Genomic DNA, 24,268 nt, shown 5'->3' with positions numbered 1-24,268 from the left:
GGGTACAGAGATTAGTAAGGGATCCATAAGTCAGGAAAGCACAGGTTGAACAGATGAAACATAAATTTGTTAAAAGAGGGTATCCAGCGAGAGTTCTAGAGAGAGCGGAGACTCGTATTTCCCAACCACGGGGGGCAAGGGATAGATCCCCCAGGGTAACCTTTGTGACCCAGTACGGTGCCCATAGTAAACAGATAGCAATGAGTCTGCGTAAACATTGGCATACCCTACGAGGTGCCTACCCACAAATAGGAGAGTTCAGGTTGCCCACTCTTATTTCTTATAGAAAGGGTAGGACTATTGGTTCTAAGTTGGTTACCTCCTCTGTTACTAGGGGAGGCTGCATGGAAACCAAGGGAGTATTTGGATACTCCCGGAGTGGAATGTACCCTTGTCTAGATTATAAACAATGTAAATATGTGATGCGGGGGAGGGTATTCCAACATCCCACGACAGGTGAAACATTTGCATTGAGGGGACATTTCACATGTTTATCACAATATGTGGTTTATTATCTGTCCATGTAAAAAGATATATGTGGGAGAAACCGCTCAAAAGGTGAAGTCGTACTCTGTATATCTCATAAATGGTGTTATCACTGAAATGAGGATGGAACCCTGTACTCTGTATATTTCATAAATGGTGTTATCACTGAAATGAGGATGGAACCCTGTACTCTGTATATTTCATAAATGGTGTTATCACTGAAATGGGGACGGAACCCTGTACTCTGTATATCTCATAAATGGTGTTATCACTGAAATGGGGATGGAACCCTGTACTCTGTATATCTCATAAATGGTGTTATCACTGAAATGAGGATGGAACCCTGTACTCTGTATATCTCATAAATGGTGTTATCACTGAAATGGGGATGGAACCCTGTACTCTGTATATCTCATAAATGGTGTTATCACTGAAATGAGGATGGAACCCTGTACTCTGTATATTTCATAAATGGTGTTATCACTGAAATGGGGATGGAACCCTGTACTCTGTATATCTCATAAATGGTGTTATCACTGAAATGGGGATGGAACCCTGTACTCTGTATATTTCATAAATGGTGTTATCACTGAAATGGGGATGGAACCCTGTACTCTGTATATCTCATAAATGGTGTTATCACTGGAATGGGGATGGAACTCTGTACTATGTTTGTATAATATGTTATGTGGTCATTTCCTCTCTGTAGACTATAAGTAGCTTCCTTTGGGAATCTGTATATGGAATTACTGCCCATATGCCTTGAGGAAGAGCCCGGCCAGGCTCGAAACGTTGCATTTTGTGTACAGTATGAATTTGATCTTTTAATATACCTTTTGCACTTTAAAGTGTGTGCTGTCCATTCTTGAACTTATTATATATATATATACCCCCCCGTCTGTACCATGCTAGCAGCCAGAGCCCAGTGCTGCCCCCACTAAATATATATATACCCCCCCGTGTGTACCATGCTAGCACCCAGAGCCCAGTGCTGCCCCCACTAAATATATACCCCCCCGTGTGTACCATGCTAGCACCCAGAGCCCAGTGCTGCCCCCACTATATATATATATATATATACCCCCCCATCTGTACCATGCTAGCAGCCAGAGCTCAGTGCTGCCCCCACTATATATATATATATATATACCCCCCCATCTGTACCATGCTAGCACCCAGAGCCCAGTGCTGCCCCCACTATATATATATATATATATACCCCCCCATCTGTACCATGCTAGCACCCAGAGCTCAGTGCTGCCCCCACTATATATATATACCCCCCCCGTCTGTACCATGCTAGCACCCAGAGCCCAGTGCTGCCCCCACTATATATATATATACCCCCCCATCTGTACCATGCTAGCACCCAGAGCCCAGTGCTGCCCCCACTATATATATATATAAATACCCCCCCCATCTGTACCATGCTAGCACCCAGAGCCCAGTGCTGCCCCCACTATATATATATACCCCCCCGTCTGTACCATGCTAGCACCCAGAGCCCAGTGCTGCCCCCACTATATATATATACCCCCCCGTCTGTACCATGCTAGCACCCAGAGCCCAGTGCTGCCCCCACTATATATATATATATACCCCCCCGTCTGTACCATGCTAGCACCCAGAGCCCAGTGCTGCCCCCACTATATATATATATACCCCCCCGTCTGTACCATGCTAGCACCCAGAGCCCAGTGCTGCCCCCACTATATATATATATATACCCCCCCCGTCTGTACCATGCTAGCACCAAGAGCCCAGTGCTGCCCCCACTATATATATATATATATATATATATATATATATATACCCCCCCCATCTGTACCATGCTAGCAGCCAGAGCCCAGTGCTGCCCCCACTATATATATATATATACCCCCCCGTCTGTACCATGCTAGCACCAAGAGCCCAGTGCTGCCCCCACTATATATATATATATATATATATATATATATATATACCCCCCCCATCTGTACCATGCTAGCACCCAGAGCCCAGTGCTGCCCCCACTATATATATATATACCCCCCCATCTGTACCATGCTAGCACCCAGAGCCCAGTGCTGCCCCCACTATATATATATATAAATACCCCCCCATCTGTACCATGCTAGCACCCAGAGCCCAGTGCTGCCCCCACTATATATATATACCCCCCCGTCTGTACCATGCTAGCACCCAGAGCCCAGTGCTGCCCCCACTATATATATATATATACCCCCCCGTCTGTACCATGCTAGCACCCAGAGCCCAGTGCTGCCCCCACTATATATATATATACCCCCCCGTCTGTACCATGCTAGCACCCAGAGCCCAGTGCTGCCCCCACTATATATATATATATACCCCCCCCGTCTGTACCATGCTAGCACCAAGAGCCCAGTGCTGCCCCCACTATATATATATATATATATATATATATATACCCCCCCCATCTGTAACATGCTAGCAGCCAGAGCCCAGTGCTGCCCCCACTATATATATATATATACCCCCCCCGTCTGTACCATGCTAGCACCAAGAGCCCAGTGCTGCCCCCACTATATATATATATATACCCCCCCCATCTGTACCATGCTAGCAGCCAGAGCCCAGTGCTGCCCCCACTATATATATATATATATATACCCCCCCCGTCTGTACCATGCTAGCACCCAGAGCCCAGTGCTGCCCCCACTATATATATATATACCCCCCCATCTGTACCATGCTAGCACCCAGAGCCCAGTGCTGCCCCCACTATATATATATATACCCCCCGTCTGTACCATGCTAGCACCCAGAGCCCAGTGCTGCCCCCACTATATATATATATACCCCCCGTCTGTACCATGCTAGCACCCAGAGCCCAGTGCTGCCCCCACTATATATATATATACCCCCCGTCTGTACCATGCTAGCAGCCAGAGCCCAGTGCTGCCCCCACTATATATATATACCCCCCCGTCTGTACCATGCTAGCAGCCAGAGCCCAGTGCTGCCCCCACTATATATATATACCCCCCCGTCTGTACCATGCTAGCACCCAGAGCCCAGTGCTGCCCCCACTATATATATATATACCCCCCGTCTGTACCATGCTAGCAGCCAGAGCCCAGTGCTGCCCCCACTATATATATATATACCCCCCGTCTGTACCATGCTAGCAGCCAGAGCCCAGTGCTGCCCCCACTATATATATACCCCCCCCCCCAGCCTACTGGCCTCATTCCCTCGAGGTGTGTGCCCTGTAGCTGTGCCAATGCCCCTACCCACACTGCCCATTCAAAAACCATAAAAAATGAAGACCAATTGCAAATGATCTCAGCCCATCACTGTCTGTATCAGGGATCCCCAACATTTTTCGCTCGTCAGCCACACTTAGGTGTAAAAGGTTTTGTGGAGCCACACAAGCATTAAAAAAATTAATTGGGGGTGCCAAGTAAGGCCTGTGATTGGCTATTTGGGTGCTCCATGTGACTGCAGGAGGCTCTGCTTGGGGTAAAACTGTGTCTCTAGGCCTCCAAGCCAGAAATGTAAAAATTGCACCTACTGTGGGGCCACTGGGAGCAACATGTTTCCCCCGAGCCGCTGGTTGGGCATCACAGATCTGCATCTTACTAACGGTTAGTATAATGGTGAACTTCCCCTTTAATTTAATCTTCTATGTGCAACTGTATCCAATGGGGCAGGTTTCTATGGTTTCTCTCCTAATTATTTGTGCTTTAATGGGGCCCTTTTACTGCTGTGCTCCATGTGAAAATACTGAGGGGCAAGAGACCCCCCCAGACACCCCCTCCCCCAAGACACCCCCTCCCTACAGACACCCCCCTCCCTACAGACAGACAGATGGTTCAGTCCTCGGCTCAGCCACAAACTATATTTTCTTTTAACTCTTCCTCTTATAGTGAAACCCACATCCATTATCTTTCCTCTCACTTCCCCCCCCCAGCACCAACCTCTGTTCTCTTCATCTGGATCTGCCCCGATACCCCCATGTGCCTCCTCCTGGTCCCTCTGCTCCTGTCTGTGGCCCCCGGTGAGTATCCACTTATTGTGCCCTGGGTACCCCTGGAACTATAGCAGGGTGACTGTTACCCCAATGTTTCTATATATCTGTAACCTTGTTATGGGCTAAGGGGGCCCAGCCTGAAGGCCAGTTAGGGGGGGATTTGGGGTGAGTGCTTATTTGTGCCCTGGGTACCCCTGGAACTATAGCGGGGTGACTGTTACCCCAATGTTTCTATATATCTGTAACCTTGTTATGGGCTAAGGGGGCCCAGCCTGAAGGCCAGTTAGGGGGGGATTTGGGGTGAGTGGGTATTTGTGCCCTGGGTACCCCTGGAACTATAGCAGGGTGACTGTTACCCCAATGTTTCTATATATCTGTAACCTTGTTATGGGCTAAGGGGGCCCAGCCTGAAGGCCAGTTAGGGGGGGATTTGGGGTGCTTATTTGTGCCCTGGGTACCCCTGGAACTATAGCGGGGTGACTGTTACCCCAATGTTTCTATATATCTGTAACCTTGTTATGGGCTAAGGGGGCCCAGCCTGAAGGCCAGTTAGGGGGGGATTTGGGGTGCTTATTTGTGCCCTGGGTACCCCTGGAACTATAGCGGGGTGACTGTTACCCCAATGTTTCTATATATCTGTAACCTTGTTATGGGCTAAGGGGGCCCAGCCTGAAGGCCAGTTAGGGGGGGATTTGGGGTGCTTATTTGTGCCCTGGGTACCCCTGGAACTATAGCAGGGTGACTGTTACCCCAATGTTTCTATATATCTGTAACCTTGTTATGGGCTAAGGGGGCCCAGCCTGAAGGCCAGTTAGGGGGGGATTTGGGGTGCTTATTTGTGCCCTGGGTACCCCTGGAACTATAGCGGGGTGACTGTTACCCCAATGTTTCTATATATCTGTAACCTTGTTATGGGCTAAGGGGGCCCAGCCTGAAGGCCAGTTAGGGGGGATTTGGGGTGAGTGCTTATTTGTGCCCTGGGTACCCCTGGAACTATAGCGGGGTGACTGTTACCCCAATGTTTCTATATATCTGTAACCTTGTTATGGGCTAAGGGGGCCCAGCCTGAAGGCCAGTTAGGGGGGGATTTGGGGTGAGTGCTTATTTGTGCCCTGGGTACCCCTGGAACTATAGCAGGGTGACTGTTACCCCAATGTTTCTATATATCTGTAACCTTGTTATGGGCTAAGGGGGCCCAGCCTGAAGGCCAGTTAGGGGGGATTTGGGGTGAGTGCTTATTTGTGCCCTGGGTACCCCTGGAACTATAGCGGGGTGACTGTTACCCCAATGTTTCTATATATCTGTAACCTTGTTATGGGCTAAGGGGGCCCAGCCTGGAGGCCAGTTAGGGGGGGATTTGGGGTGAGTGCTTGTGCCCTGGGTACCCCTGGAACTATAGCGGGGTGACTGTTACCCCAATGTTTCTATATATCTGTAACCTTGTTATGGGCTAAGGGGGCCCAGCCTGAAGGCCAGTTAGGGGGGGATTTGGGGTGAGTGCTTATTTGTGCCCTGGGTACCCCTGGAACTATAGCGGGGTGACTGTTACCCCAATGTTTCTATATATCTGTAACCTTGTTATGGGCTAAGGGGGCCCAGCCTGAAGGCCAGTTAGGGGGGGATTTGGGGTGCTTATTTGTGCCCTGGGTACCCCTGGAACTATAGCGGGGTGACTGTTACCCAAATGTTTCTATATATCTGTAACCTTGTTATGGGCTAAGGGGGCCCAGCCTGAAGGCCAGTTAGGGGGGGATTTGGGGTGAGTGCTTATTTGTGCCCTGGGTACCCCTGGAACTATAGCGGGGTGACTGTTACCCCAATGTTTCTATATATCTGTAACCTTGTTATGGGCTAAGGGGGCCCAGCCTGAAGGCCAGTTAGGGGGGGATTTGGGGTGAGTGCTTATTTGTGCCCTGGGTACCCCTGGAACTATAGCGGGGTGACTGTTACCCCAATGTTTCTATATATCTGTAACCTTGTTATGGGCTAAGGGGGCCCAGCCTGAAGGCCAGTTAGGGGGGGATTTGGGGTGAGTGCTTATTTGTGCCCTGGGTACCCCTGGAACTATAGCGGGGTGACTGTTACCCCAATGTTTCTATATATCTGTAACCTTGTTATGGGCTAAGGGGGCCCAGCTTGAAGGCCAGTTGGGGGGGATTTGGGGTGAGTGGGTATTTGTGCCCTGGGTACCCCTGGAAATATAGTGGGGTGACTGTTACCCCAATGTTTCTATATATCTGTAACCTTGTTATGAGCTAAGGGGGCCCAGCCTGAAGGCCAGTTAGGGGGGGATTTGGGGTGAGTGCTTATTTGTGCCCTGGGTACCCCTGGAACTATAGCAGGGTGACTGTTACCCCAATGTTTCTATATATCTGTAACCTTGTTATGGGCTAAGGGGGCCCAGCCTGAAGGCCAGTAAGGGGGGGATTTGGGGTGAGTGCTTATTTGTGCCCTGGGTACCCCTGGAACTATAGTGGGGTGACTGTTACCCCAATGTTTCTATATATCTGTAACCTTGTTATGGGCTAAGGGAGCCCAGCCTGAAGGCCAGTTAGGGGGGGATTTGGGGTGAGTGCTTATTTGTGCCCTGGGTACCCCTGGAACTATAGTGGGGTGACTGTTGCCCCAATGTTTCTATATATCTGTAACCTTGTTATGAGCTAAGGGGGCCCAGCCTGAAGGCCAGTTAGGGGGGATTTGGGGTGAGTGCTTATTTGTGCCCTGGGTACCCCTGGAACTATAGTGGGGTGACTGTTACCCCAATGTTTCTATATATCTGTAACCTTGTTATGGGCTAAGGGGGCCCAGCCTGAAGGCCAGTTAGGGGGGGATTTGGGGTGAGTGCTTATTTGTGCCCTGGGTACCCCTGGAACTATAGCGGGGTGACTGTTACCCCAATGTTTCTATATATCTGTAACCTTGTTATGGGCTAAGGGGGCCCAGCCTGAAGGCCAGTTAGGGGGGATTTGGGGTGAGTATTTGTGCCCTGGGTACCCCTGGAACAAGAGAATAAAACAGCAGCCCAACTGCACGTATTTACGGTAGAACCTTAGTACCTCCCTGTGCCGGGTTGTGCCGGGGTTGCAACATTCAGCCACAATGGAGGTTCAGGGAAATTGCACAATTCACACACAGATAAATTGAAAGATAATTGTCTTACTGTAATTTCCTTCTTTCTGAACCCAACCAGAACAACAGAAGAGAGAGAAACCCAAGTGCTTTTCATTATTGTTTCCATTCTGGCCCCAGAGAGACACAGGGGGAACATGTTGCTCACTGACCCGTTGGTTGTTGCCCCCAGGGGCCTCACAGCAGGCAGATATTTCTGAATTCCTGACTTGGGGGCAAGTTTTGGTTTAATAAAACCAGTTGTACTGCCAAACAGACCCTTCTGTAGGCTGCCAGTCCCCATAGGGGCTACCAAACAGCCAATCACAGCCCTTATTTGGCACCCTCATACTTGTGTTGCTCCCCAACTCTTTTTACATTGGATTGTGACTCACAGGTAAAAAAGTTTGGGGACCCCCCTGTCCTAGAATATATGACAACAATTAGGAAGCCGCCACAATAGAGAGAGCTCCAATTTCTGTTCAAACAGGACTCTACAGAGACCATGTAGGAATATGAGGTTCTGACCTGGAATAGAATCCAATGCCAAACATCAAAGCTGCTGAACCTCTCAGAGACCCATCATGGATTCCTGTAAAGGCCCAAATAGCGAGAAGGCTCAATGGATGGGATTTTTACAGTTTGGCATAAATGGCCCTTTATACGTCTTTCAAACCCTCTGCCGTCTCTGTCCAAAATACACACATTGCTGTCCTCAGAGGAGTGTCCCTTTCCTTTAGCTGTAGATAGGCCATGATACCTGGGGGTCCCCCCCCCCTATGTTGGGCCATTCTCTTGTTCTTGGTCTCCCCAGTGTACAGATCTGAGCACTTTTTGCTACACGGGGCAGTATAGACTACATTATTTGACTGCACTACCCTTAAGGGTTAAATGCCAGGAAATTCCCTACAACCCAGTAGAACTGAAGAAGCCGCTTAGATGAGGGTGAAACATTTAAAAAATAAATAAATAAGACTCAGAAAGTCCAGTTGCTTTAATTCTAGCAGATACTGGATCATGATCTGGATGAGTGACAATCTACATTGACATGTGTAACTGTAAGTCCCTTGCAGCTCACTGTCTGCGCTTCCCCCACAGGTTGGGCGGCCAACATTGGTCCAGTGTATGTGGCACAGAATGGCTCAGTTCTGCTCAGTATCCCCGGCTATCCCAATGCTGAGAGAGACTTCGTGACCTGGAGAGATGGGAATGGAACTCTAATGGGGAAATTCACAAACTCCTCCTCATATAGGCAGATATGGGGCTGTGAGTGTGAGCTCTTCAGGAACGGCTCCCTGTACCTCAAGCGGCTGGGCACGGTGGGAGATGAGACCTACACTGTGACTGTGCATAACCAGGGCGGTACCCACCTCACTACTGGCTCCATCCTAGTGACTGTGATTGGTGAGTGCAGCTTTCTCTCTAGTTAACGTGCAACTGGGCATTTACTGAGGGCCCCAGGGAGGGGCAGATGTTTAAAAACAAAAATTCACCACCTGTGTTATTACTGTTCCTAGTGGGGCCCCCCATGGGTGCACTCCCGGATCCCACTAGGTGGGTACTACCCGGTACCCAGTCTCTGCTAATAGGTTTGCCCCGTGCCGTCAGGTAAGCGCCACACGTGGGGTGTAACACTGTCAGTGCCAGGAGCGGCGTGGAAAGGGTTACAATGGATTTGCACAAGTTTTGTGATTTTACTGCATTTTTATCCCTGTATTATTGTTCATTACATGTTTTTAGCATAGCTTTGCAGTTTGGTGTAAAAAGAAGTCCCATTTTGGATTCGACAGATTGTGTACTTTCCAAAAATATGTGGTTTTCTCGGGGTCTCTGTACAGTTAGGGGGTCTCACAACACAAAATACGCAGTCAGGGGGCTCTGTATTTGGGGCCCCTACAGGCCACAGAGGCCACAGACTTTGGTATATCTATGCATATTGGGCATCACACTATTCATATTTGGGCTGATGCATCATTGTATGTAAGAAATTGCTTGAGAAAAATGTGGCAAATTGCAATATTTTTAAGTGTTGATTTTGCAGTTGTTAAAATGACAGAAATGATGTGTTGGGCTGTGACACACACGCATACCTCCCAACTGTCCTGATTTTTGGGGGACAGTCCCTCTTTTGACAGCTCGACATGCAGTCCAGGATTCTTACTGAAAAGCCCCTCATTTCCCTTTGATCTCCTGCACTGAAGCTAAAAAAGATACAGATTTAATTAAAAGTAGCTGTTGGAAGAGAGCCCAGAAATCTTAACGAGCGTCACTTTGATACAGTGTTTCTCACATTTAATTAAATAAGTAGCTTTTGGCAGTGAGCTCAGAAATCTTAACGAGCGACACCTGCACTTAGATACAATGTGTCACACTTTTAATTAAATAAGTGGGCTTTTGGCAGAGAGCCCAGAAAGGTAAAAAGATACAATTGTAACTAATAAGCTAAACAGGTCTCTAGGGGGAACTGAGACTCGCAGCTTAAAGGGCAACTTCACCTTTTCAGCAAAACTGTAATAACACATAAAACAGGACCCAGAAACCCCAGAAATGGGTTCAAACTAACTTGGCAAATTTAGTCAAATGGGAGTGGTATTTAGGGGGTGTGACCATAAAATGGGTGTGGTAAAAAAATTTGCTGCGCTATGCACAGCATTTCTTTTTGCCCCTCTTTCCATTTTCAAAATGTTGGGAGGTATTCACACAGGTCACATTCTGAGGTACAACCTATACACATTGGGCATCAAGCTGTTCAGTGGGCCCCTGGCCTTTATATTTAGGGTGTTTATCTGGTTACTTTATGGCCTGTAGGGGATAAGATGCTGCAAAGTGGAAGCCTTGAGGTGATTTTCAGAAATGTCATAATAATCGCCAACTTTGGAAATCTTTGCTTACTAGCTTGGTACTTTGGAGTAGAAAGACATGGGGACTAGGGATGTAGCGAACCTCAAAAAAAATGTTCGCGAACCCGTTCGCAAACTTTCGCCGAAAAGTGCGAACGTTCGCGAACTTTGCGAACCCCATAGACTTCAATGGGAAGGCGAACTTTAAAACCTAGAAAAGCCATTTCCACGACCTGGACAGGGGCATGCAGGAGGGGCATCAAGGGCAAAAATTTCTCTGAAAAATACGTTGTTGACACAGCGTTGCGTTTTGTGCTGTAAAGGGCAGAAATCACACTACATTCCTAAACTTATGTAATAAACTGCTTTAAAACGTCCGGCGCCTACATGCCAATCAAGTCGTGTAAAGGTTACGGCCGGTTCACACGCAAAGACAAAACGCCGCGTTTACTGCAACGAAAAAAAAACGCAAAAAGCTTTAATGATACTGTCAAGTGTGCGAATATTAGTTTTTACTAGTTGCTTGTCACCTCCAGGACGTTTGTCCCGTCGGTGGGAATATTTCTGTAGTGGTGTGTTTAGCAGTCACCGTGCTTGTGCGCACGTGCATGGTCAGGCAGAGGTAATTCAATGTACAGTGACGTGAACCAAAAAACACTGATTCTGCAGTGTGGGCCCAGGTTTGGCCTACCTTTTTGATCACCTGTGGTGACCATAAAAGATACGATTTTGCCGCTGTTGCAGAACCCTGAAAAATCAGGAATGTGTACATTCCTGAAAAATTATGTTTTTTTTGTTGCAGCCACTGAAGCACAGAGGACAGAAAAAATATGTTAAATAAATGTTGAAAAAGTTTGTTTTTTTGTTGTCGCAGCCACTGAAGCACAGAGGACAGAAAAAATATGTTAGATAGATGGTATCATAACCAATCCTGAGGCAGAACCTTTAAAAAATCGAAGATAGCGTACCAAGCACAGAAGACAGAAAAAATATCTTAGATAGATGGTATCATAACCATGCCCCAGGCAAACCCTTTCAAAGAACTAAGATAGGGTGCCAAGCACAGAAGACAGAAAAAACATCAAAGCTAGATGGTATCATAACCATGCCCCAGCCAAACCCTTTCAAAGAACTAAGATAGGGTGACAAGCACAGAGGACAGAAAAAATATGTTAGATAGATGGTATCATAACCAATCCTGAGGCAGAACCTTTAAAAAATCGAAGATAGCGTACCAAGCACAGAAGACAGAAAAAATATCTTAGATAGATGGTATCATAACCATGCCCCAGGCAAACCCTTTCAAAGAACTAAGATAGGGTGCCAAGCACAGAAGACAGAAAAAACATCAAAGCTAGATGGTATCATAACCATGCCCCAGCCAAACCCTTTCAAAGAACTAAGATAGGGTGACAAGCACAGAGGACAGAAAAAATATGTTAGATAGATGGTATCATAACCAATCCTGAGGCAGAACCTTTAAAAAATCGAAGATAGCGTACCAAGCACAGAAGACAGAAAAAATATCTTAGATAGATGGTATCATAACCATGCCCCAGGCAAACCCTTTCAAAGAACTAAGATAGGGTGCCAAGCACAGAAGACAGAAAAAACATCAAAGCTAGATGGTATCATAACCAATCCCCAGGCAAACCCTTTCAAAGAACTAAGATAGGGTGATGTAAAATATGAATTATTATAAAAAATGATAATCCATAATGATAGATTGATGAAGGGAGGGTACTCTCTGGGAACCCTCAAAATCCACAAATAAACATGAGTATTAATACAGGAAGAGTCTTTTAATCCTTTAGGTATAAATGGAATATAAGAAACAAAGTACAATTCTTAATTGGCACATAAATTGAGTTATTCTAAGGTGCCTGGCCTATTATCTTACATGACCCGATGTTGGAGGGTACTGAGGTCTTGATGTTCCTTCTGGGAGTGTCTTCTCTCCCACCCTCTCCCCTCTAATACAAGTAAGGCTTGCTTTATACAGGTTTAACATAGATCATATTCCACTTAAACCCACCCATTTGCCAGTAATAGATATTATATTGTCAGGGATTGCCTACTATGGACATGGCTATGTATCAGCACAACCTTGTATGTAAGAGGTGTTACTGCACCATAGACTCACTACTTGTCATGTAGTAAAGTCTAACAATAGCCTATAAGGATGCTGATTCCCCTTGTCTATTTCTGTTACAGAAGGCAAATTCCTAGGCAAATGTACTGAGCTCGGAAGACCCAATCCTGTGATTTATATAAAAAACATAAACAATATCTCTAACACAGAATTTTACATATAAAACCTAATACTAACTGGACATACATATAAATATTCATATATAAATGTATGAAAGGATGATTTCAACCTCTACCTTGCAAGGATACCAAAATCATCAGCCTTCCCCAAATGCCACCTGTCATTCCTCATTCATTCAGGGTTATATTTAACTTGTCCTTAGCTGTTAGTAGCTAGGGGTTATATGGTTAAGCATGGTTAATGGTTATATAAAGTTAATTAGCACTTTATAAATTCTAACAGGTGACAAGCACAGAAGACAGAAAAAACATCAAAGCTAGATGGTATCATAACCATGCCCCAGGCAAACCCTTTCAAAGAACTAAGATAGGGTGACAAGCACAGAAGACAGAAAAAACATCAAAGCTAGATGGTATCATAAGCATGCCCTAGGCAAACCCTTTAAAAAAATGAAGATAGCGTGCCAAGCACAGAAGACAGAAAAATTCAGGATTTACCTGTCCAAAAAGTTTGGCTTACAATTAAGCCAGTAGGATTTGCACCCTAGTTTGTACGGTGGTGGAGGAGGACACTAAAGGACAGCTGTGTGTGGAGTCAAGCGGCGTGCAGAGAAGGACAGCTGCATGGGCAGTCAGAACAAGTCTTCCGGCGTGCAGTAACCCTCCGAGATCCATGCCTCATTCATTTTAATAAAGGTCAGGTAATCAACACTTTTGTGACCTAGGCGAGTTCTCTTCTCAGTTACAATCCCTCCTGCTGCACTAAAGGTCCTTTCTGAGAGGACACTTGAGGCGGGGCAAGACAAGAGGTTTATGGCAAATTGTGACAGCTCTGGCCACAGATCAAGCCTGCGCACCCAGTAGTCCAGGGGTTCATCGCTCCTCAGAGTGTCAATATCTGCAGTTAATGCCAGGTAGTCTGCTACCTGCCGGTCGAGGCGTTCTCTGAGGGTGGATCCAGAAGGGTCCTGGCGCTGCCTTGGACTGAAAAAACTTTGCATGTCTGACGTTACAGAGTGGCCAAAGTGCATTGTCCTTGCAGGTGTGCTCATGGGAGGATTACCGGCACCTCTGCCCCTGGAATGTGGAGTGACATCACCCTTAAAAGAATTGTACAACATGTTTTGCAGGCTGGTTTGGAAATGCAGCATCCTTTCGGACTTGTGGTACGTTGGTAACATTTCTGCCACTTTATGCTTATAACGAGGGTCTAGTAGCATTGCCACCCAGTACAGGTCCTTCTCCTTAAGCCTCTTGATACGGGGGTCCTTCAACAGGCATGACAGCATGAAAGACCCCATTCTCACAAGGTTGGATGCAGAGGTATCCATCTCCCCTTCCTCGTTATCAAGGACTACGTCCTCATCCACCACCGTCTCCTCCCCCCAGCCACGTACAAGACCAGGGCTCCACAAAAGGTGACCACAAGCCCCCCGGGAAGCCTGCTCCTGTTGGTCTTCTGCCTCCACAAAGCCACCTTCCTCCTCTGACTCCACTTCTGACACCTCTCCCTGCGTTGCAGCAGGTGCCTGGGAACGTTCTGGTGATTCCCCAGCTCTGCAGATCCAGTCCTACCACCCAGTTCAAATAGGTATTCATTGACGGCTCTTTGTTGTTGCAGCAGACGTTCAAACATCATTAGCGTGGAATTCCAGCGAGTCTGGCTGTCGCAAATTAAACGCCTGACTGGCAACTTGTGCCACCGCTGAATGTCAGCAAGGCGTGCCATGGCTGTGTAGGAACGTCTGAAATGGCCAGACACTTTCCTGGACTGCCTGAGAATGTCATGCAATCCTGGGTACTTCGAGACAAACCGTTGGACTATCAAATTTAAAACATGTGCCATGCAGGGCACATGTGTTAAATTGCCCAGTCTCAGTGCTGCCAACAGATTGCTTCCGTTGTCACACACCACTTTTCCAATTTTCAGTTGGTGTGGGGTCAGCCACCGATCGGCCTGTGAGTGCAGAGATGACAGGAGTGCAGATCCGGTATGGTTTCTACTTTCCAGGCACGTCATGCCCAAGACAGCATGACAACGGCGTACCTGGCACGTCGAATAGCCTATGTGGAGCTGGGGGTGCACAGGTGTGGAGGAGGACACAGCAGCAGAGGAGGAAGAAGCCGAGGAAGAAGCCAAGTTAGAAGACGAGTTAGAAGACGACTTAGAAGATGAGTTAGAGAGCAAAGGAGGAGTAGAGGTGGTGGCAGACCCGCATGCAACCCGTGGCGGTGACACCAACTCCACTGTTGTTGACCCACGCATTCCCTGCTTCCCAGCCATCACCAGGTTCACCCAGTGGGCAGTGTAGGTGACATACCTGCCCTGACCATGCTTGGAGGACCATGTGTCAGTAGTCATATGGACCTTTGCCCCAACACTAAATGACAGAGATGCGGTGACTTGGCTCTGCACATGCTGGTACAGGTGTGGTATTCCCTTCTGTGAAAAAAAATTGCGGCTGGGTACCTTCCACTGCGGTGTCCCAATTGCTACAAATTGGTGGAAAGCCTCAGAGTCCACCAGCTGGTATGGTAAAAGCTGGCGGGCTAAGAGTGCAGACAATCCAGCTGTCAGACGCCGGGCAAGGGGATGACTCGGAGGCATTGGTTTCTTACGCTCAAACATGGCCCTCACAGAAACTTGGCTGGGGGCAGATGAGCAGGAACTGGAAGGCGGAGTGGAGGGTGGTTGAGACGGGTCAAGGACAGCAGAGGTAGAGCAGTAAGATGCTGGAGCAGAAGGAGGGTGGCTTAGAGTTTGGCTGCTGCCTTTGAGGTGTTGCTCCCATAGTGCTTTGTGTTTGGCGTTCATGTGCCTTCGCATAGCAGTTGTACCTAAGTGGGTGTTGGGCTTCCCAAGACTCAGTTTCTGACTGCACTCATTGCAAATTACAGCGCTTTTGTCAGAGGCACACACATTAAAAAATGCCACACTGCTGAGCCTTTTGATGTGGGCTTTCTAGCGGTAACAGTAGAAGTTGGCGGGTGCGTTGGCTGGCTGACCACAGGTGCCGATTCATGTTGTTGCCCTACTGTTCCCTGGGAGCTGTCCCTGCTTCTTCTAAGTCTTATTCTCCTCCTGCCTCTCTGACTCTCCGTCTCTCCATCTGAACTATCCTCCTCTTGCTCTCTTCTTGTGGGCACCCACAAAATATCACTCTCCTCATCATCATTCTCCTCAGATGCATCAATTTCTTCTGACAGCTCACAGAAGGCAGCAGCAGCGGGGACCTCATCACACCTTATGTCCATCTCTGTTGTGTTGCCTGCCTGAATTATGATATCTGGTGTAACGTCCTCATCTCCTTCATCTTCTTCTGGCAATAATGGTTGCGCATCACTCAGTTCAACAAACTCATGAGTAAATAACTCCTCTGACTCCAGTGAAGAAGGGGCGGCGGTGGTGGAGGAAGTGGTACGTGGGGTGCCCATAGCAGAGGAGGATGAGGATGTTGTGGCAAAGTTAGAAACAGTAGAGGATGGGGTGTGCTGTGTAAGCCAGTCAACTACCTCTTCAGCATTTTGGGAGTTCAGGGTAAGTGCCTTCGGAACACTGGGCAATTTCCTAGGGCCACAGGATTTCATAGCAGCACGGCCCCTAGTGCCTCTGCACAGCTAGGTGGCACTTGGTTGCAGACACCGGGCAACAAGGCCTGCAAGGGCAACGTATACAGTAGTGGATACAGAATATATTATTGCTGGTGGAAAACCGTCACTCAGGTTGTGTTTCTGGACACGGAATTATTATTGTTATTTAGACAAATTGTTATTTAGACAAAAAATACAGAGCAGTAGAAAGTAGATTACTAGCCAGAAAAACTACTTAAACTCTGCCTCAAATCAATGCACAGCTCCTCTCCCCACACAAATACAGAGCAGTAGTAGATTACTAGCCAGAAAACCTACTTAAACTCTCCCTGAAATCAATCACAGCTTCTCTCCCTACACTATCTTTTCAAGCACACACAGGCAGAATGTAAAATGGCTGCTGGGCTTCGGTTTATATATGGAAGGGAGTGGTCCAAGGGGGGGGGGGTGGCCCAGGAGGGAGAGCTGCCTGATTGGCTGCCATGTATCTGCTGGTCTGGGGTGAGAGGTCAAAATTTGGCGCCAGCTAAGGCGAACCCAAATGGCGAACATCGCCAAAAGTTCGCAAATTTGCGGACTTGCGAACACCCGATGTTCGCGCAAATTAGTTCGCCGGCGAACAGTTCGCTACATCCCTAATGGGGACCCATTTTGGATTCGGGTGAATGTGTACTTTCCAAAAATATATGGCTTTCTGGGGTGAGCATACTTTTTGTTGCTTCACTCCACATAGAATGATGGAAATGGGTTAATTTTGCAGGAGCTGAAATGACAGAAATGACTGGGGATTTTCATTTTAGGGCCCCTACATGCCACATACTGAGGTACAACCTATACACACTGGGCATCAAACTCTTCAGTGGGCCCCTGGGGTTTATCTGGTTACTTTATGGCCTGTAGGAGATAAGATGCTGCAAATTGGAAGCCTTCAGGTGATTTTTCAAACATTTCAGAAAAACCAACACCTGTCAATTTGCAATTGGTCTTCATTTTTTTTTATTATTTGTACTTTTGTAATGATTTCTGGTTTTGTTCAGCAGCTCTCCCATTTGGAGTTTCAGCAGCTATTTGGTTGCTAGGGTCCAAGTTACCTTAGCAACCAGGGTTCAGTTTGAATGAATGAATAGGAGAGGGGCTGAATAGAAAAATAAGTATTATAAAGTTACAGAAGCAATGAAACTGGAGCCTCACAGAGCAATAGGGTTTGGCTGCCGGGGTCAGTGACCCCCATTTGAAAGCTGCAAAGAGTCAGTAGAAGAAGGAAAATAGTTGAAAAACTATAAAAAAAAACTATGACCAGGAAGGCTGGTCAGTGTGAGCCCAAAGAGGCCACGTCGGCTAGTGTTAGCCCAGTCTGACCCAGGTCCCAATAACACCGCAGGCTACACTACTGTTATCCTTAGTATAGATATTATCATTTAGCAATTAGGTTCTTGTAACCCAACTAATCTCTCCTTTTACCCCCCTAGAGAAAGTGTCAGCCCCTCGGCTCTACTCCTCCTGCTCCCCCGATGGCCGCGCTCTGATTCGATGTGAGGTAGAGGCAGGGACTGACCCCCAATACTCCTGGGAGGAAGATGGGGGCAATCTGAGCTCCTCATGGAATGTGAGAGGCAATTGGATGAGAGGATTTGCCCCGGTCCCAGTTACTGTATCCTGCTCTGTATGGAACCCAGTCAGTGAGGAGCGGAGCCAACGGGTCTCTGTGTTCTGCCCCAGTGAGTGACTCTGAGCCCGGGGGGGTCGTTATATCACAGTATTTAGTGTCATTATCATTATGGGGGGAGGAGCTGAATGGGTTTATAATCCCCAAACTCTCACCCCCCTTATTTCTTCTTCTTTTAGTCCCTGTATCAGTTCCAAGCCTGGCAGTGTGGTGCCAACAGGATGGCAGTGCCAGGATCTCCTGCCGGACAGACAGTGGGACAGACCCAGTCTTCTCCTGGAGGGTAAATGGGGCACACAGACAAGGGGACCCCAGTATCTCAGGCGATGGGACCTGGAGCCAAATCTCTGTCCCCCCCCCGGCTGTAGGGAACACCCTCTGTGCTGTGTCCAACACTATCAGCAATGGGAGCAGCACCCTGAGCTTCTCCTGCCCAGGTGAGTGACTAGAGTGCCCCCTATTGTAACATATAAGGATATTATAGGTCACCGAGGAGTTCCATGTCCATATAGGGGATGAGACCGAAGGTGACTTCTAATATCCTTATATTTTACAACAAGGGGCACTTTATTTATTATAATATACAAGTTTGAGTGAGTCATGTGACAGAAATGACATCACTAAGCACCGATTATAACTGATGACATCACTAAGCACCGATTATAAGGATATAATTTACAGTTTGGTCCCATAGGGAAATATGCAATATATATATATCATTTCCCATCAGCAGAATCAATAGGGAGAATTCCGGGCACAAAGTACAATCTCACGTACAAATTGCCATAAATGTACCCATAATGCAGCATTTCCCCCCTAGTTCCAGTGTCATTGCAGCTGCAGCCTGAGTTGCATTCACCACAATTGCCCCAATGCTACAAAATGGACACAACTGGGTTTTCCTTTCAACCCAAATCTGGGGCAGTTGTGCATTTACAGGGTGGCAGTTTAGGGGGCACATTCCCAGCACATTTGTATCCAGTTTATTGGTTGCGCCTGGTCTCCTATTGAGCTGCTGTGGGAAGCGCCGTAGCGCCAGGGTTCTGCAGGGGCAGTAGCACCAGGGTTCTGCAGGGGCAGTAGGGGCAGTAGTGCCAGGGTTCCACAGGGGCAGTAGGGGCAGTAGTGCCAGGGTTCCGCAGGGGCAATAGGGGCAGTAGTGCCAGGGTTCCGCAGGGGCAGTAGGGGCAGTAGCGCCAGGGTTCCGCAGGGGCAGTAGGGGCAGTAGCGCCAGGGTTCCACAGGGGCAGTAGGGGCAGTAGCGCCAGGGTTCCACAGGGGCAGTAGGGGCAGTAGTGCCAGGGTTCCGCAGGGGCAGTAGGGGCAGTAGTGCCAGGGTTCCGCAGGGGCAGTAGAGGCAGTAGCGCCAGAGTTCTGCAGGGGCAGTAGGGGCAGTAGTGCCAGGGTTCCGCAGGGGCAGTAGGGGCAGTAGCGCCAGGGTTCCGCAGGGGCAGTAGGGGCAGTAGCGCCAGGGTTCCGCAGGGGCAGTAGGGGCAGTAGCGCCAGGGTTCTGCAGGGGCAGTAGGGGCAGTAGTGCCAGGGTTCCACAGGGGCAGTAATGCCAGGATTCCACAGGGGCAGTAGGGGCAGTAGCGCCAGGGTTCCACAGGGGCAGTAGGGGCAGTAGCGCCAGGGTTCCGCAGGGGCAGTAGGGGCAGTAGTGCCAGGGTTCCACAGGGGCAGTAGGGGCAGTAGCGCCAGGGTTCCACAGGGGCAGTAGGGGCAGTAGTGCCAGGGTTCCACAGGGGCAGTAGGGGCAGTAGCGCCAGGGTTCTGCAGGGGCAGTAGGGGCAGTAGTGCCAGGGTTCTGCAGGGGCAGTAGGGGCAGTAGGGCTAGGGTTCCGCAGGGGCAGTAGGGGCAGTAGTGCCAGGGTTCCACAGGGGCAGTAGGGGCAGTAGCGCCAGGGTTCCACAGGGGCAGTAGGGGCAGTAGTGCCAGGGTTCCACAGGGGCAGTAGGGGCAGTAGCGCCAGGGTTCTGCAGGGGCAGTAGGGGCAGTAGTGCCAGGGTTCCGCAGGGGCAGTAGCGCCAGGGTTCCGCAGGGGCAGTTTAATCAGAAGAGGCAGAATAGACACATTGGAACCGCAGGGAAGTGGGGGGGGGCGCACACACAACTACACAAACCTCACATATTACCCCCACCCAGTCCCACCCTCACACCCTCTGTCTCGCTGGCAGTTCCCCTGTCGGATCCGGTACTTGGAGTCTCGTGTGAGTCGGAGGAGAGGGCGCTGCTCAGCTGCCGGGTACTGACTGGGTCGGAACCCCAATATTCCTGGTACATTAATGGCACAGAGATCGGGAATTCCAGTCTCAGATGGAGAGTGAGTGGGAATCAGCTGAGTGTGGGGTTACCCCCACCCCCCGGGAATATCAGCTGCACAGTGAGGAACCCTATCAGTAATGGGACAGTGAGTGTGAGCTCCAGTGTCAACTGCTCCGGTGAGTGACCCAACCCCTGGCTCCGCCCACTTACCCTCTTGTCTTCTCTAGAGCCCCTCCTACTGCCCTTTAGCATTAACCCAATATAACTCAGCCTGCAGCCTTGTGCCTTTATATGGGGGGCACAGAACCCCTCAGTGACTGCTAATATCCTTATCATTTATAGTAGGGGGTACAGTACCCACTATACAGTATATCTGTACATAACGTTACCCCCTGCCCGGCTATAATATCAGGATATTCCCTCAGTTACTGTTACCGTTTCTCCCCCATCAGTTCCTGTATCGGATCCGGTTCTGGAGGTTTCCTGCCTACCCAATGGGTCGGCGCTGGTTTCCTGTAAGGTGGAAAGTGGGACAAATCCCTTCTACTCCCTGATCCATAATGGGGAGACTCTGCGTGGGAATTCCAGCTCCCCATTGGTTAATGTCTCAGTCCCATTATCCCCCCCTGGGAATATCAGCTGCTCAGTGACAAACAGATTCAGTACCAGGAGGGTAGAAGGCTGGTCCTGCCCCCCCCCGGGGTAAGTGCCCCCCCCCCCCCCATTCTATAGCAGATAATGGGGCGTATTAATGTTACCTGCCCTGTTATTTCTGACTGTTGATGTGATCCCCCTATAGGAGAGGCAGCGCAAGTGCAAATCACAGGGAAACACAATGCACAGATCTCCAGTTGCCCCATGTACTAAAGCCCTGGCTGCTCGGGGCAATAAGGCCCAAGGTGCAATGCTCAGGGCACAGGGACACATGGGAGCCTGGAATTAACAATTTGCCTTCAGAAGTTGTTATTACCAGGACCCCCATTGTGTCTCCCAGTTAAACACACAGCCCCCCCCCCACCCAATGGGCCTCACACTGAGTATTTGGCACCAGAAATGACCCAATATGCCCCCATATTAACTCTAAAGCTGCTGGAGCAGGATGTTTTATTGTGTTCCCTTTGCTTCTGCCAAGTCTTTCAGTAAATGACCTGCTCTAGGGGGGAAACACAATGAGCTTCAGTGTGAGTGCCCCCATACTGTGAGGCAGGGAAGGTGCATCTGATGTCCCCCCCCCCTCACCCCCAGCAGCCGATCAGCAGAACAATGGGAATGGAGCAAGATAGCAGCTCCCAGTAGGTATCAGAATAGCACTCAATAGTAAGAAATCCAAGTCCGGCTTGGGACTCCTCCAGTTACATGGGAGTAGGAGAAACAATAGGTTAGCTGAAAGCAGTTCTAATGTGTAGCGCTGGCTGAAAGCTCAGACTCAGGCACACTTTACTGCTGCGCTGCAAGTTGGAGTGATATCCCCCCCCCCTCACCCCCAGCAGCCGATCAGCAGAACAATGGGAAGGGAGCAAGATAGCAGCTCCCAGTAGTTATCAGAATAGCACTCCAAATTGCAGCGCAGCAGTAAAGTGTGAGTGAAGTTTATCAGAGCACAGGTCACATGGCTGTGGCACCCTGGGAAAGGAAGAATATGGCTATGACATAGTTCTATAGCTCTGGAAGGCATCTCATATGGATCAAATCCTCTGTATGTGGAAGAACTGACCCACTGGGACACCCCCAGAAGAGGCTCAGGACGACCCCTAGGCCTTATCAGAAAGGACTTCTTATTTAAACTTTTTCCTATATAAATCTGTTTGTATCTTATTCATAGAGGTTATTAAGGTGTTGCCCCTAAGCAGTGTCCCTGTGTTTCAGTTGCAGGCGGAGTTGCGGTTGGTCAGATCCTGTGCAAGTCGGCCCTGTTTGCCCTGTACACGGCGCTGTTGTGCTCGATGCTCCGGAACCTGCTGAGGATGAGGAGGGAGGAAGGAGAAGAGATCATTTATATGAATGAGATTGGGAACCTGCAGAGCAGACAATGAACACCCACTGGCACCCACCCCTCTCCGTATCCCACCCACTGGCTCCCACCGATCCCTCTCCGTATCCCACCCACTGGCACCCACCCCTCTCCGTATCACATACCCCCCAACTGTCCTGCTTTCCGCGGGACTGTCCCATTTTATAGTGCATCCCGCTGTCCCAGATAGTTCCATTAATGTCCAGCATTACGGAAATGGAACATTCATGGAACTATCTGGGACAGTGGGATCCTTCTTTTTGCATCTCCTCTCCTTGTTTGGCGGTGACAGGCCCTTTTATAAGGTTGCACCCTGTGCGAATGTGTGACATCTATACCCACAGGGCGCAACCTTATAAAAGGGTCTGTCACCGCCAAACAAGGAGCCGGAGAAGAAGAAGAAGGAGCGTCTATGGGGGGCACTGTCTATTGGGCCATTGGGGGCACTGTGTATGGGGGGTACTGTCTATGGGGGCACTGTGTATGGGGGGTACTGTTTATGGGGGCACTGTGTATGGGGGTACTGTCTATGGGGGCAATTGGGGCACTGTGTGTGGGGGCTACTGTCTGTGGGGGCACTGTGTATGGGGGTACTGTCTATGGGGGCAATTGGGGCACTGTGTGTGGGGGATACTGTCTGTGGGGGCACTGTGTATGGGGATACTGTCTATGGGGGCAATTGGGGCACTGTGTGTGGGGGCTACTGTCTGTGGGGGCACTGTGTATGGGGGCTACTGTCTATGGCAGCAATTGGGGCACTTTCTATGGGGGCATTGTGTATGGGGGGTACTTTCTATGGGGGCAATCGGGGCACTTTTTATGGGGGCATTGTGTATGGGGGGTACTTTCTATGGGGGCAATCGGGGCACTTTTTATGGGGGCATTGTGTATGGGGGGTACTTTCTATGGGGGCACTGTGTATCGGGGCTACTGTTTATGTGGGTTTTGTCTATGAGGGCACTGTGTATGGGGGGTACTGTGTATGGGGGGGCAAAACTGGTACACAGTTATAACTGTTATATTGTTTTCCTTAGGTAGTACAGTATGAGGGTATTGTACATCTGCATCTGATCCCGCCATTTCTGTATAAAATGATCTGCGCACCAAAACTTTTTGTCCTTCTTTTTATTTTTCAAATGTTGGGAGGTATGGTGTCCTCACCCCAGAGACTTACCTACTCCCCTGGGCTCTGTGTCTGAGCTCCAGCTGAGTAAGGGGTGTATGTACCAAGGCTGGGGTAGTTAGAGGGGCAGTTACTTACCCTATAACCCCACATATCACCCCGGTGCCCCCTTGTTGTGTGGAGAGGCTCATTGCAGCCCACTGTCCCCCTATCAGGTGGGTTAAGTGTGGGGGAAATAAATACCAAACCTCGGGTATAACCCCCAAATATAACAATAAAAAGTTGGTGAAGGGCACCATTAATATAAATACCCCACGTTACTTTGCCTTTAAAGGACACAATACCTGCCCTGCCTCTTGTCCTCACTTGGATAAAGGCCCCCAAGTACCAGTGGGTATTTATTTGCCCTCTCCCATTGGTCTCCACCCCCCTAGTGCCAAACATGCTGGGGGGGGGGGGTTCCACACTGTTTTTATCTCTTGTTTTTAAATGCGTTTTTATTGCAAATAAATGGATTGTTATAAACCTGCACTTGGGGAGCCCCCTCGTCTGTTCTATGCGCAACTATAGGGGGTAGCAGATTGTGGGGGGGGGTGGATCATGTTACATGTTTGAGAAGAACACAGTGTGATTACATGTTCTGAGTGGGGGGGGCAACAAGTGAGGGGTAAATTAGTCTCACCTCACTATAGGTTGATTGACGGACGTGTGTCTTTTTTCAGCCTAACTTACTATGTTACTAATACACAGCATTGGAAGGCTTTTGTTTTTGACATGTGGGGTCAGTCTAGACCCTGGGGGGCACCATTAATTAAATGATCTATAAAAATTGAGGTACTCTAACCCAATGTGGGGGTGCCGGCCCAGTGTCTGTGCAGGGGCAACAGATGTTTTATTGTTCCCTTTATGGAC

At 48.8% G+C, this 24,268-nt stretch overlaps 1 protein-coding gene across 1 annotated transcript; it reads left to right on the top strand.

Annotated features, from left to right (window-relative positions):
* Positions 1 to 4,042: 4,042 nt before the first annotated feature.
* Positions 4,043 to 22,255, top strand: LOC116408910. Its single transcript, XM_031897333.1, has 9 exons — positions 4,043 to 4,094; positions 4,421 to 4,507; positions 8,687 to 8,992; positions 17,760 to 18,008; positions 18,136 to 18,393; positions 20,135 to 20,398; positions 20,675 to 20,924; positions 21,022 to 21,035; positions 22,089 to 22,255. Exons 1-9 carry the CDS (start codon positions 4,043 to 4,045, stop codon positions 22,253 to 22,255), a joined length of 1,647 nt encoding a protein of 548 aa, XP_031753193.1.
* Positions 22,256 to 24,268: the final 2,013 nt, after the last annotated feature.

The sequence above is a fragment of the Xenopus tropicalis genome, chromosome 2 (assembly GCF_000004195.4).
Source record: "Xenopus tropicalis strain Nigerian chromosome 2, UCB_Xtro_10.0, whole genome shotgun sequence".
Classification (NCBI taxonomy): Eukaryota; Metazoa; Chordata; class Amphibia; order Anura; family Pipidae; genus Xenopus; species Xenopus tropicalis.
The sequence above is the reverse complement of the archived record's forward strand: the minus strand, read 5'-3'. Positions and strand labels throughout refer to the sequence as shown.